Source organism: Cherax quadricarinatus, chromosome 88 (assembly GCF_038502225.1).
Source record: "Cherax quadricarinatus isolate ZL_2023a chromosome 88, ASM3850222v1, whole genome shotgun sequence".
Classification (NCBI taxonomy): domain Eukaryota; kingdom Metazoa; phylum Arthropoda; class Malacostraca; order Decapoda; family Parastacidae; genus Cherax; species Cherax quadricarinatus.
In genome coordinates, this window is record NC_091379.1 from 6,941,737 (window position 1) to 6,957,650 (window position 15,914).

Genomic DNA, 15,914 nt, shown 5'->3' on the forward strand with positions numbered 1-15,914 from the left:
AGTTTGTTCTTCCTCCGCCGCATTAGACTTTACTTGGTCTGTTCTCCCGGACTTACATGACAGTGATCATTTCCCAATCATTCTTACTTCCCCTTCATATTCGCCACCTCTTCGCACCCCACGCTGGCAATTTAATCGGGCAAATTGGAACCTTTACTCACACCTGACTGTTTTTAAAGAGGTTCCTTCTTCGTCCTCCATCGATGAGCTTTTACACCTCTTCTCGTCCTCCGTTTTCACCGCAGCTTCTCATTCTATACCCCAAACTTCGGGCAGGCATTCTCAGAAATGCGTGCCTTGGTGGTCTCCTGCTTGTGCTCGTGCAGTACGTTTGAAACGCGCTGCATGGGGCAGGTACCGGTACAATAGAACCACAGAGCGACTCCTTGATTTTAAACAGAAGCGTGCGATCGCTCGCCGTGTCATCCGTGACGCTAAATGCACTTGCTGGCGAGATTATGTCTCCACCATCACCTCTGTTTCCTCTATGAGTGCAGTCTGGAAAAAAGTACGAAAACTGAGTGGTAAATATTCTCCTGACCCGGCTCCTGTTCTGCGGGTTGCCGGTGTTGATATAGCAAACCCACTAGATGTTGCCAATGAAATTGGCAATCATCTGGTCCGTATTTCTCAGGGACTCCATCTATGCCCCTCATTTCTTTCCTCAAAGTCTGCCAGAGAGTTAGCACCCTTGGACTTTTCTTCTCTCAGAGAAGAACAGTATAATGTGCCTTTTACACTTCAAGAACTGGAGGCAACACTCTCAGCTTGTCGATCATCGGCAGCTGGGCCCGACGACATTCATATTCGTATGCTACAACATTTACATCAGTCAGCCCTTGCAGTCCTATTACGCCTTTACAATCTTATTTGGTCACAAGGAGTTCTTCCACAGCCGTGGAAATCCGCCATTGTTCTCCCTTTCCGCAAACCAGGCACTACGGGACATGAAACCTCCCACTATCGTCCCATTGCTCTTACCAGTGCAGTTTGCAAAGTAATGGAACGTCTAGTAAATAGACGTTTAGTGTGGTATTTAGAGACACACAACAGTCTCTCCACTCGTCAATATGGCTTTCGTAAGGGACGTTCTACCATAGACCCCTTACTGCGCTTGGATACGTATGTTCGTAATGCCTTTGCGAATAACCACTCAGTTATTGCCATATTTTTTGACCTTGAGAAGGCATATGACACAACTTGGAGGTATAATATTTTAGCCCAAGCCCACTCCTTAGGCCTTCGAGGCAATCTACCATCCTTCCTTAAGAACTTTTTAACTGACAGGCATTTCCGTGTTCGGGTTAATAATGTGCTCTCCCCGGACTTTGTCCAAGCTGAAGGTGTCCCCCAGGGATGTGTTCTGAGCACAACACTTTTTCTCCTTGCTATTAATGATTTGGCCTCTAGTCTTCCATCAAATATTTGGTCATCACTCTATGTTGATGACTTCGCTATTGCCTGTGCAGGCGCTGACTGTCACCTCCTTACAGTTTCTCTCCAGCATGCAGTCGACCGTGTTTCCAATTGGGCCACCACACATGGGTTTAAATTTTCCAGCACTAAAACCCACCAAATCACTTTCACTAGACGCTCTGTCATCTCTGATCATCCTTTGTACCTCTATGGCTCACGTATCCCTGAACGTGATACAGTCAAGTTTCTGGGCCTCCTCTTTGATCGTAGGTTATCCTGGAAACCTCACATTACCTCTCTGAAGGCAACTTGTCACAGCCGGCTGAACCTTCTTAAAACCCTTGCTCATCTTTCGTGGGGAGCTGATCGTCGAACCCTCCTTCACCTACATTCCACCCTTATTTTATCGAAACTTGATTATGGTGACCAGATCTATTCAGCGGCATCTCCTGCTACTCTCTCTAGCCTTAACCCCATTCATCACCAAGGATTACGTTTATGCCTTGGTGCTTTTCGCTCTTCCCCTGTCGAAAGCCTCTATGCAGAAGCGAACGTTCCATCCTTATCCGATCGCCGTGATGCCCATTGCCTGCGCTACTATGTACGCTCTCATGATCTCCGCAATCCTTCCATTTATAGAATGGTCACTGATATTAGTAGACATTCTTTATTTGTTCGCCGCCCCTGCTTACTCCGTCCCTTCTCTCTTCGCCTTCATTCGCTCTTGTCTTCTCTTCAACTACCACCTTTCTATGTACATGTAGCATCTCACTTTTCCCTACCCCCCTGGGAAGTTCCAGCTGTTCGAGTCTGTTCTTTCTCCCTCCCTTGCTCGAAAGCCCAACTGTCTACGGTCGCTTCCCGCTCTCTTTTTCTTGACCACTTTCACTCTCATTCTCATGCCATTGCTGTGTACACAGATGGCTCTAAGTCTTCTGACGGCGTAGGATTCGCAGCAGTGTTTCCGGACAGCGTCGTACAAGGGCATTTACTATCTTCAGCTAGTATTTTTACTGCTGAATTATATGCCATCCTTACAGCACTTATCCGTATTGCATCTATGCCTGTGTCATCATTTGTGGTTGTCTCAGACTCCCTTAGTGCTTTACAGGCTATACAAAAATTTGATACACCTCACCCCTTAGTCCTCCGTATCCAACTTTGGCTACGCCGCATCTTTACTAAGCATAAAGATATTGTTTTTTGTTGGGTCCCTGGTCATGTTGACGTACAGGGCAATGAACAGGCAGACACTGCTGCGCGGTCAGCAGTACATGACCTACCAGTTTCTTATAGAGGTATTCCATGTACGGACTATTTTGCTGTAATATCTTCCCACCTTCACACCCGTTGGCAACAACGTTGGTCTACTATGCTCGGCAACAAACTTCAGTCTATTAAACCGAGTATAGGTTACTGGCCGTCTTCTTATCACCAGTGTCGAGGTTGGGAGACTACTCTCTCCCGTCTTCGCATTGGCCATACTCGTCTTACTCATGGATATCTCATGGAGAGGCGACTTGCTCCTCTCTGTGAGAATTGCCAAGCTCCATTATCAGTCAGCCACATTCTGTTGGACTGCCCACTTTATCAACGAGCACGCAGAATTTACCTCTGTCGTCGTCTTCGCCCCGCTGCTCTCTCTTTACCTTCCCTTCTCGCTGATGGACCCACCTTTCATCCGGACTCTCTTATTGACTTTTTGACAACGACTGACTTACTTCACAAATTCTGATACTTTCAGCCCTTTCTACTTGTATCTCTTGCTACCCTCTACCCCCGTACTATCCCCTGCCCCGCTGTTTTCTGTAACCTGCTGATCATCCCCCCTCCCTCCTGCCATCCAATTCCCTTGCTTCCTTCCCTACCCTGCAGCGCTGTATAGCCCTTGTGGCTTAGCGCTTCTTTTTGATTATAATAATAATAAACCTTGAGGGGTTATATAGTACATAGGCAGCAATAAGGTTTGATCCAAGGGGAAAAAAAAAAAAAAAGCAAGGCCAGTTCCTTAGATTAAGAACACCTAGCTGGCATTACGGCTCCCTCCCACAAGGGACGCTTTGTGTACAAAACATATTTGGACAAAGTACAGAAGACAAATTAGGGCATTAGGATTTAGTAAAATAAAGTTGTATATTTTTTTTTTATCAGTTCATAAATGCATTTAAGAAATGTATAGTTCCAAAGACAACTTATATTATTTAAGCTTTATGGTAAAGGCTGATGAAAGCAAAATATTTGCCATAATTATCAGCACTTTTAAAGTCACTTGTAAATAAACTGTGAGTGATTTATATAATGTAAATTAAATGTGAATTTTGATAGCAGTTTTCATTTTCCTTTGTATTATAGTCATTGGTAAGTTTTGTCTCACAAACAGTCACAGCTGCTGTTATAATAATAGTATCTTCCTGTACAAGGTATACAGGTCTAGCTGATATCAATGACATACTATTATATAGAAAGCCCCTTGTTATACAGGGTGCGACCCCCATAGTTGACTAACACCCAGTTACCCATTTTACCTATGAGAGCTTTAGCCACCAAGCCACAGGGCACCCTACATACAACAATGAGAAAACTAAACACAAGCTTAATTAAATGTCATAGTATCTGCGGCTGTTGCTCTAATTATACAAAAAATCAAATTATCTTTAGTCAGTTAGAATGCACAATAAGATATTACAGTTGGGCAACCCATATTAACTGGTGCAGAAATTAGACCTCAGTCAATTTTAAAAATATTAAAATAAATGATGAAAAAAATGCAGTTATTTTCATGTGAATGTAATTATTAGGGAGGGGGGGGGGGTGACCAAGTATAAGGATTGGACCTGATACAACAATTAAATGGCTCCTATGCTTACCTGATATAACAGCCTCAAACTACTGGAGGTTTGTGAAAGATTGTTTCCCAGATACCAGTAGCTGACATTAAAAGATCACATGTTAGGATGAATGGTATCGGAAAAGTCACTCCAATATAATAGCCAATGCATGGAATTTCTGAAATGAATTAGATGTGTTGTGGGTCACTTTGAGTTGCATCATCACTATGACAACTGTGAAGCTGTTGAAAAACTAATAGTTTAATTACCACATGTATCTTCATATCTTACCATTTTGTTAAAAAAAAATCAGAAAAGGGTTTTGCAGACACCCTGTACTATATTTAGTACTGGATTTGAGATCACTGAATTATAATTCATGATTCAAAATAAAATCTGGTATCTTCCATCCAACACTATCACACACAGCTCTGGTTCTAGAGAGTATTTCATTCAAACATGTTTCTGCATTATCTGTCTGTCCTGGTGTGCAGCCACACTTACTGTCCCTTGATTTATAACGATCTCTGGTGCTATCTTCGGAATATTTGGCATCCACAAAACACTCACTAGAACATAATCTGACTTCCTCCTGTTCATTTCTTGTTTCAGTCTGTTTATTACTTTTCAAAACTTTTTCAAGTATAGATTTACTTGGTTCAAAATTAAGCTTAAGTGCATGATTTATCATATTTTGTATCAGTCTAATTTCCACTTTTTGCTCTTCATTAAGATTACTCTTGCATTTAGTCAAACAAGCCATTAATAATCCATCCAGCCTAGACAAATAAATTGTGGGGTTCACCTTAGACTGTGACTGAAAAGCTGTCTCAAAGCCTTCAATTCTTCCTGCAGCTTCCTCCTCTTCAAAATCTCCAAGGATAGCATTTCTATAACCTGTGAGATAGAGCTTATCAAAGCCTGATCGGAGATTCCACAGCTTTTCGTCACTCTCTTGGTCATCCCAGATATCAGATGCCTTATTTGTCACACCACTACTGGAATTCGTAAACATTTAACCTTAAAATCAAGCAATCTGATAAGAAAAAACCCACAAATAAAATATATTAATCATGGTTTATGACAAGTATTTAAAGTCATATGTATATTGCAACAAAACCTAAAGATATGATACTCATTTTTTTAAAGTAATCTTGACAGCAGCTAAAGCATCTACAACCCACTGAGGGTATTCTTGGTCCTTGTAGTATGCAGCCATAAAATCCTCAACAAATTCAGCAAAACAGTCTTTCTTAATGCTATCTCGAATACTTTGCATCAGTCGCATCTGAGGAAAAAAAAGGTTGTAATAGTATAATAGGTATAAAATATAATTTAGATATAGTACTGTACTATATATGGCTAAGTGTTGTGGGGCAAAAATTATAAAAACTACTAGGTGAAAAAAGCAGAACTGCAAATCCACAAAACACATTACAAATTTTGAAAAAATTATACAGTACTGTATATTGCATTCTATTCTATCTAAATAATGTGAGGGAATACCAAAGGATATTCCTCACAAGGAAAGCATTCACTACTTCTCACACATACAAAATGAAACAAATATCATTAAAACAAACACTAATTACAAGTTATTTTTCAATTCCCCTAACTTGTTTGAATGGAAAATATTTATGAAAACATTCTGCATTAATAAATGTAATGCTGAAGAGAATTCCTAATTTTTTTAAAGTCACTCAAAATAACAAAAGAAATGTGAGGTTTCCAGGACAAACGTATTTAGAAGATAGAAATTTTGAGATCAGTGCTTTCAGAATTAACATGGTTTCACTCTGGTATCTAGGTCTCCTACAGAAATTTTATCACAGCCTCCACATGGTATGGTTCATTGGCTTCCCTTTCTTCTACAGCACTGTGACCCCTGTGGTTTAGTTTTGATTATAATAATAATAATTCCCTTTCTTTTTGACTAAGCCTTTCTAAACAATTAAGTTAAAGGTCATCTTTATTTACTCCCAGTACTCTGGTCCCAACAGAAAAAAAAAATAATGAAAGGTTCCAGGTTTGGTCCTGGGAGGAGGGGGGAGATTTAGCATATTTCCTTTCACTTGTCAGCCCCCACTCATCTAGCAGCAAACAAATACCCGGGTGTTAGCAGACTATTGTGGGTTGCATCCTAGGGAAGAGAGGAAAAAAAATCCCAATGAAAATAAACCAGTGATTGGTATTCTTGGGTTATACTCAGGGTTAATAGTAATAATAATAATTATTTCTACATGTACAACTTATACAGACCATAGCTGATATCAATGACATACTATACAGAAAGCCCCTGGTTATGCAGAGCATTTCAGGTAAATCAGGTTAATTTTGTCCCAGGATGTGACCCACACAAGTTGGCTAACACCCAGGTACCTATTTACTGCTAAGCGAATGGGGGCAGCAGGCATTTACTTAAGGAAACACACCCAATGTTTCCATTTGTACAGGGAATCAAACCACGGACCTCAATATATGAGCTGAGTGCAGTACGAACCAAGCTACAGGACACCTAAATTAATCCAATTAGTCTTATTCTTCAATTTAATCATGAAGGTAAGAAATAGTGTGTACACTATAAACAAAGGGTGAGAATGTTGCAGTTCTGAGGGCCATCTATGACGTCAGCACACTTTTGGTAAGACAGCGAACACATTTCCTCTTTTTTGGTCACCTTACCTCAGAGGGAGACTGTCAGGGTTTGAAAAAACAAAAAGATTCCCTCTCTACAAATGTTCATTCAGTATTATCATTTTTTTTTACGAAAATAGTTAACAATAGTTACACTACATAAAACAATTTAAGGTTTAGTTTATTACAAGGCTAACTCACCTGGTAGGCAACATTGTGCAAGGATAAAAGATGGCAAGCAACCGTCTCCTTCGTAACGATGGTGTGAAGGTAAGCACGTGAGTAATTTCTGCAAGTTGAACAGCCACATTTTTCATCAATAGGCCTGAAATCATTAGCAAAGTCACGGGCCTTCAGGTTGATCTGACCATTGTCCACAAGAGCACAGCCAAATCTCTAAAATAAAAGAAATCACAGATGAGTTTTCATAGAAAAATACTAGATACGTATATGGAAAGGTAACATTTATGAAGGGATTCAGGGAAACTGGTTAGGCAGACAAGTTTGCCTAACCAGTTTTGGCAGATGAGTATATGAGAGATTGAGAGAACCATACAACTGATGAGGAGAAAAACGTGAATGATGCATTGAGGCATTTGTGGGGGACAAAGGGGGTTTAAAGCTAAGAGCAAAGTGGCACCAACATTGCTGACTGTATGAGAAGCATAGGTTTTCAATGTTGCAGCAGAGAAGAAGGTTGGAGGCAGAGGAAATGTCATGTTGGAGGGTAATGTGTGATGCAAATATTACACAGAGAATTTGGGGATTGGGTGTGGTTACCAAAAGTATTATTCAGAGGACTGAGGAAGGATTGTGAAAATGGTTTGGACATTTAGAGGATGGAACATGATTGGATGACTAAGAGAATGTATAAACTGGGTGGATGGAGGGGTAGGAGATCATCCCTGGAAGGGTTGGACTGACAGGGGTAAAGGAGATTTTGAGTGCTAGGGGCTTGGCAAGTGATTTTTATGCTGTTAGATTGTGAGCAAGGTACCATTTATGAAGAGATTCAAGGAAACTGGTTGGCCAGACTTGGGTGCCTGCACTCTGAAGGCAGGGTGGGGATGTAGCAGGTTGGAGGGTTATCCGAACTGTGATGTCACCACACTTCTGGCAAGACAGCAAGTGGATGAATAATGGAGATCTTTCCTCCTTTTTTTTGGGTCACCCTACCTTGGTGGGAGAGGGCTGGTGTGTTACAAATAATATATTCATGTGAAAGCACTAAACCAATAAGAATCATACAGCACCTGGTGGAACAGGAGATAATTGGCTTGACCCAAGAAGATTGATAGCACCAATTCCATTTCTTGAAAAACCCTTCACCAGCTGGTGAAGGGAAAAAAGCATTATCCAAACGTGTCTCCTGGGGTTTACCTGGAGTTTACCTGGAGAGAGTTTCGGGGGTCAACGCCCCCGCGGCCCGGTCTGTGACCAGGCCTCCTGGTGGATCAGCGCCTGATCAACCAGGCTGTTGCTGCTGGCTGCACGCAAACCAACGTACGAGCCACAGCCCGGCTGATCAGGAACTGACTTTAGGTGCTTGTCCAGTGCCAGCTTGAAGACTGCCAGGGGTCTGTTGGTAATCCCCCTTATGTGTGCTGGGAGGCAGTTGAACAGTCTCGGGCCCCTGACACTTATTGTATGGTCTCTTAACGTGCTAGTGACACCCCTGCTTTTCATTGGGGGGATGGTGCATCGTCTGCCAAGTCTTTTGCTTTCGTAGTGAGTGATTTTCGTGTGCAAGTTCGGTACTAGTCCCTCTAGGATTTTCCAGGTGTATATAATCATGTATCTCTCCCTCCTGCGTTCCAGGGAATACAGGTTTAGAAACCTCAAGCACTCCCAGTAATTGAGGTGTTTTATCTCCGTTATGCGCGCCGTGAAAGTTCTCTGTACATTTTCTAGGTCGGCAATTTCACCTGCCTTGAAAGGTGCTGTTAGAGTGCAGCAATATTCCAGCCTAGATAGAACAAGTGACCTGAAGAGTGTCATCATGGGCTTGGCCTCCCTAGTTTTGAAGGTTCTCATTATCCATCCTGTCATTTTTCTAGCAGATGCGATTGATACAATGTTATGGTCCTTGAAGGTGAGATCCTCCGACATAATCACTCCCAGGTCTTTGACGTTGGTGTTTCGCTCTATTTCGTGGCCAGAATTTGTTTTGTACTCTGATGAAGATTTAATTTCCTCATGTTTACCATATCTGAGTAATTGAAATTTCTCATCGTTGAACTTCATATTGTTTTCTGCAGCCCACTGAAAGATTTGGTTGATGTCCGCCTGGAGCCTTGCAGTGTCTGCAATGGAAGACACTGTCATGCAGATTCGGGTGTCATCTGCAAAGGAAGACACGGTGCTGTGGCTGACATCCTTGTCTATGTCAGATATGAGGATGAGGAACAAGATGGGAGCTAGTACTGTGCCTTGTGGAACAGAGCTTTTCACCGTAGCTGCCTCGGACTTTACTCTGTTGACGACTACTCTCTGTGTTCTGTTAGTGAGGAAATTATAGATCCATCGACCGACTTTTCCTGTTATTCCTTTAGCGCGCATTTTGTGCGCTATTACGCCATGGTCACACTTGTCGAAGGCTTTTGCAAAGTCTGTATATATTACATCTGCATTCTTTTTGTCTTCTAGTGCATTTAGGACCTTGTCGTAGTGATCCAGTAGCTGAGACAGACAGGAGCGACCTATTCTAAACCCATGTTGCCCTGGGTTGTGTAACTGATGGGTTTCTAGATGGGTGGTGATCTTGCTTCTTAGGACCCTTTCAAAGATTTTTATGATATGGGATGTTAGTGCTATTGGTCTGTAGTTCTTTGCTGCTGCTTTACTGCCCCCTTTGTGGAGTGGGGCTATGTCTGTTGTTTTTAGTAACTGAGGGACGACCCCCGTGTCCATGCTCCCTCTCCATAGGATGGAAAAGGCTCGTGATAGGGGCTTCTTGCAGTTCTTGATGAACACAGAGTTCCATGAGTCTGGCCCTGGGGCAGAGTGCATGGGCATGTCATTTATCGCCTGTTCGAAGTCATTTGGCGTCAGGATAACATCGGATAGGCTTGTGTTAATCAAATTTTGTGGCTCTCTTATAAAAAATTCATTTTGATCTTCGACTCTCAGTCTGGTTAGCGGCTTGCTAAAAACTGAGTCATATTGGGGTATATATAAACAGAATACAATTAACAGCACAAGCTATGCTTGCAAGCATAGAGTGGCTTTCAAAAACCTAGCTGATGATTCAGTCAAAACACTTGAAACCTCAGATGTACGGTCCCACTCCTGAGACTGCAGCACCAGTGTGGAACCCACACCTAGTAAAGCATTCAGTGGAAATGAGAGAAAATAAAGCATCAAGACTGGTACATCAGCTGAGGGAATGAGATCTGAAGAAAAAATGTGTGAACTAAGCCTTACTGCACTGGAAGAGTGAAGAACAAGAGGTTATACGATCACAATATACAAAGTACTACTAGGCATAGACAGGATACACAAGTGTAAGAGCTTTACAAGGGAAGAATAAAAAGTCAATACAGTGACTGGAACAATGCACAAATAACCTGCACACAGGAGAAAGAAAGCTAGGTAGTAGGTTGGCTGACAGCAACCACTCAGGGAAGTACTACCGTTCTGCCAACTGAGTGTAATATGGAAGCCTGTATTTGTTTTACATGATGGAAGGATTACTGGGGCCTTTTCCCTGTCTCATAAACATGAAAGATTTCAGGTACGTCTTACTACTTCTACTTACACTTAGGTCACACTACACATACATGTACAAGCATATATATACTACACACACCCTTCTGGGTTTTCTTTTTTCTTTCTAGTTCTTGTTTATTTCCTCTTATCTCCATGGGGAAGTGGAGCAGAATTCTTCCTCTGTAAGCCATGCATGTTGTAAGAGGCGACTAAAATGCCAGGAGCAAGGAGCTGGTAACCCCTTCTCCTGTATAAATTCCTAAATTTAAAAAGAGAAACTTTTTTTCTTTTTGGGCCACCCCGCCTCGGTGGGATACGGTTGGTACGTTGAAAGAAGAAGACTTCTAAACTGTTGTATATATTCTGAGCGCCTCTGCAAAAACAGTGATTATGTGTGAGTGAGGTGAAAGTGTTGAATGATGAAAGTATTTTCTTTTTGGGGGATTTTCTTTCTTTTTTGGGTCACCCTGCCTTGATGAGAGATGGCCGACTTGTTAAAAAAAAAAAAAAATTATATGTATATATATATCCATCCATCCATCCTAGGTAGTAGGTTGGTAGACAGCAACCGCTCAGGGAGGTACTACTGTCCTGTCAAATGAGCATAAATCAGAAGCCTGTAATTGTTTTACACGATGGTAGGATTGCTGGTGTCTTTTTTTTGTCTCATACACATGTAAGATTTCAGGTATGTCTTGTTACTTCTACTTACACTTAGGTCACACTATACATACATGTACAAGCATATATATACACACCCCTCTGGGTTTTCTTCTATTTTCTTTCTAGTTCTTGTCCTTGTTTATTTCCTCTTACCTCCATGGGGAAGTGGAACAGAATTCTTCCTCCATAAGCCATGCGTGTCGTAAGAGGCAACTAAAATGCCAGGAGCAAGGGGCTAGTAATCCCTTCTCCTGTATATATTACTAAATGTAAAAGGAGAAACTTTCGTTTTTCTTTTTGGGCCACCCTGCCTCGGTGGGATACGGCTGGTTTGTTGAAAAAAAAAAAATATACATACAGTGGTCCCCTGACTTATGAGTTTAATTCGTTCTGTGACTGAGCTCAGAACTCAATTTGCTCATATATCAAATAAATTTACCTCACTGAAATTAACTGAAATGCCATTAATCCATTCCAGCCCCTAAAAAAACCATCCCAATTTTTTTGTTATGGGTTTTTAAATAAGAAAAATGTATTTATAAATAAGAAATATTGAATAAAAACATAATAAAAGAGAATGTAAAGAAATAAACTGGTTTTATAAAGTGTATTTACCTTGGAGATCAAACGACTTGGGCTATCAGAAGATGCTGGCAGAGGTGGATGGGAAAGACAGGCAGAGGAGACTGGAGGAGTTCGTTTCGTTTGGTGCTTTTTCAGTTGCTTTCATTCATTTTAAACTATCACTTAATCGCTTAACTTACTTGCTACACTTTATTGGTGGCGTTATAGCCTTTATCGACTCCTTTTGCTTAAGTATGGTACATACTGTAGAAGTACAATGCTCGTACTGCCTCGCCAAGTCGACTACACGCACACCTCACTTGTGTCTTTCTATGATTTCATGCTTTAATTCAATGTACATCATCCTCTTCTTCTCAGCACTGTCCTTTGCACTTACAGGACCCACGGTAAGAAAAAAGAAATTTAGCAAAATAACTGCACAAAAAGCACAAAATGCAAGCACAACACAAGAAAGATGCTTCCCCGGCAAGGTAACCATGTGCACTGAACGAGTGAGATGCAGGATATTGGGCGGATGTTGTGGCGTTCGCTACGCCAACTAGTGGCAGTTATTTGGAGCTTGCTTGTAACTCGGATTTTGACTCGTAACTCAAAGCAAAAAATCAACCGGGCGACAGGTCATAACTCGGAAAACTTGTAAGTTGGGGCACTTGTAAGTCTAGGTACCACTGTATATAAGAAAAAGTCTCAATCACAAAAGGCAGGATCAAGAGTGGGAGCCCACAAACTCAAACAAGTATTTATAAAGTATTACATATACTACGGTATCACTTATGAGAGAATCAGAGAAACTGGTTAGTCCTGGAGGTGGAAAGTACAGTACGTACTTGCACTCTATAAAAGGGGAGAGGTGAGGTCATCTGAACTGTGATGTTAGCACACTTATGACAAGATCGATTAAATAAATATCAGTGAATGTGTTTTCTCTCTCTTAGTTCACACTATCAAGACACAGGTGAATACAAATGGGAAGCACATCTGTCTGGCACTCAGCAGACAGAGGATCAAGCCTCCACCACATCTTGCACTAAATGACCCACATTGGTTTAGCACTTAAAATGAATTAGAGGGAGTGAGTGAGTTCACACTACCTCAGTGGGAGGTGGCAGGTGTGTTAAAAAAAGAAGAAACACATTCTAATTTGATCTGTTATGTTAACAGCGCATTACACTACTTCCTCCACTGCAAATATGAAAAAATTAATCACTCGGAACTTACCGCAGTTCGAGTTGGAAATACACAATCAAACATATCCACTCCAAGAGCACAGCACACAACAAGGTCAACAGCAAAGCCAACACCCATGCAATACCGAGGTTTGTTCTTTGGTAGATGATCTGTACACAAATGTACTGTTGGCCAAAACTTCTCTTTGGCCTCACCTCCGCTGTTCACAAAAAAGTGCAACATGAAAATCTATACATAAAGCTAAAAAGTAAATTTTTCTCAATTCATTAACTTGTTATACAGTTATGTCTTGATTAATGTGAACAATGTAATTTCTGCACACAATTTGAAAAGTTTGGGGGGGGGGGGAACAAGCATTAATTAATTTTGCACTAAACTGAAACTCACACTATTAGAACTCACTAATCAAAACCTGGTTGTATCAAAGGCAAATATTCATGGTCACTTCCTTTGTACGATTTCACTTAAATTTTTACCACAGAATCTAGGCATGTCAGAATATATTGTGTATTTTTTTTCATCAAGATCATTCAATAAGTAACATCATAAAAAAATAAAATGTGAAAAATTGTATATGGCAGCACTTAAGCATCCCAGTTTTATAAAGCTTTTCTTCTTCTCTTTTTTAGTAAATGTCTACAGGAGAAGGGGTTACTAGCCCATTGCTCCCGGCATTTTAGTCGCCTCATATGACACGCATGGCTTACGGAGGAAAGATTCTTTTCCACTTCCCCATGGACAATAGAAGAAATAAAGAAGAACAAGAGCTATTTAGAAAAAGGAGAAAAACCTAGATGTATGTATATATATATGCATGTGCGTGTCTGTGAAGTGTGACCAAAGTGTAAGTAGGAGTAGCAAGATATCCCTGTTATCTAGCGTGTTTATGAGACAGAAAAAGAAAAAGAAACCAGCAATCCTACCATCATGCAAAACAGTTACAGGTTTTTCTTTCACAGTCATCTGGCAGGACGGTAGTACTTCCCTGGGTGGTTGCTGTCTACCAACCTACTACTATATATATTTTATTATTATCACACTGGCCGATTCCCACCATGGCAGGGTGGCCCGAAAAAGAAAAACTTTCACCATCATTCACTCCATCACTGTCTTGCCAGAAGGGTGCTTTACACTACAGTTTTTAAACTGCAACATTAACACCCCTCCTTCAGAGTGCAGGCACTGTACTTCCCATCTCCAGGACTCAAGTCCGGCCTGCCGGTTTCCCTGAACCCCTTCATAAATGTTACTTTGCTCACACTCCAACAGCACGTAGGTAGTAGGTTGATAGACAGCAACCACCCAGGGAGGTACTACCGTCCTGCCAAGTGAGTGTAAAACAAAAACCTGTAATTGTTTTACATGATGGTAAGATTGCTGGTGTCCTTTTTTCTGTCTCATAAACATGCAAGATTTCAGGTACGTCTTGCTACTTCTACTTACACTTAGGTCACACTACACATACATGTACAAGCATATATATACACACCCCTCTGGGTATTCTTCTATTTTCTTTCTAATTCTTGTTCTTGTTTATTGCCTCTTATCTCCATGGGGAAGTGGAACAGAATTCTTCCTCCGTAAGCCATGCGTGTTGTAAGAGGCAATTAAAATGACGGGAGCAAGGGGCTAGTAACCCCTTCTCCCGTATAAATTACTAAATTTAAGAGAGAAACTTTCGTTTTTCTTTTTGGGCCACCCTGCCTTGGTGGGATACGGCCGGTGTGTTGAAAGAAAGAATATATATATATATATATATATATATATATATATATATATATATATATATACATATACACACACACACACCGTCCTGCCGAGTGAGTGTAAAACGAAAGCCTGTAATTGTTTTACATGATGGTAGGATTGCTGGTGTCTTTTGTCTGTCTCATAAATATGCAAGATTACAGGTATGTCTTGCTACTTCTACTTACACTTAGGTCACACTACACATACATGTACACGTTTATTTATACACACTCATCTGAGTTTTCTTTGATTTTATCTTAATAGTTCTTGGTCTTATTACTTTTCCTTTTATATCCATGGGGAAGTGGAATAAGAATCTTTCCTCCGTAAGCCATGCGTGTCGTAAGAGGCGACTAAAATGCTGGGAGCAAGGGGCTAGTAACCCCTTCTCCTGTATATATTACTAAATTTAAAAGGAGAAACTTTAGTTTTTTCTTTTGGGCCACCCCACCTCGGTGGGATACGGCTGGTATGTTGAAAGAATATATATATATATATATATATATATATATATATATATATATAGCTTGGGTGGTAAATGCAGCAGCGAGGAGACGGTTGGAGGCAGTGGAGATGTCCTGTCTAAGGGCAATGTGTGGTGTAAATATTATGCAGAAAATTCGGAGTGTGGAAATTAGGAGAAGGTGTGGAGTTAATAAAAGCATTAGTCAGAGGGCAGAAGAGGGGTTGTTGAGGTGGTTTGGTCATTTAGAGAGAATGGATCAAAGTAGAATGACATGGAAAGCATATAAATCTATAGGGGAAGGAAAGAGGGGTAGGGGTCGTCCTCGAAAGGGTTGGAAAGAGGGGGTAAAGGAGGTTTTGTGGGCAAGGGGCTTGGACTTCCAGCAAGCGTGCATGAGCGTGTTAGATAGGAGTGAATGGAGACGAATGATACTTGGGACCTGACGATCTGTTGGAGTGTGAGCAGGGTAATATTTAGTGAAGGGATTCAGGGAAACCGGTTATTTTCATATAGTCGAACTTGAGTCCTGGAAATGGGAAGTACAATGCCTGCACTTTAAAGGAGGGGTTTGGGATATTGGCAGTTTGGAGGGATATGTTGTGTATCTCTATACGTATATGCTTCTAAACTGTTGTATTCTGAGCATCTCTGCAAAAGCAGTGATAATGTGTGAGTGT

The 15,914-nt window shown here is 41.1% G+C and overlaps 1 protein-coding gene across 3 annotated transcripts in view; it reads right to left on the minus strand.

The window, feature by feature from the left end:
• Positions 1–3,545: 3,545 nt before the first annotated feature.
• The window catches only part of Tgt (tRNA-guanine transglycosylase), a 38,378-nt gene continuing 26,009 nt past the window's right edge, over positions 3,546–15,914 (minus strand). For all 3 annotated transcript variants that reach the window (XM_070103953.1, XM_070103952.1, XM_070103954.1), the window contains exons 7-10: positions 13,053–13,221; positions 7,080–7,274; positions 5,384–5,532; positions 3,546–5,251 (exon numbers count right to left, since the gene is read on the minus strand). In XM_070103953.1, the coding sequence (XP_069960054.1) occupies positions 4,615–5,251; positions 5,384–5,532; positions 7,080–7,274; positions 13,053–13,221 (1,150 nt within the window). In that variant the 3' untranslated portion in view covers positions 3,546–4,614. The remainder of the gene's footprint in view (positions 5,252–5,383; positions 5,533–7,079; positions 7,275–13,052; positions 13,222–15,914) is intronic.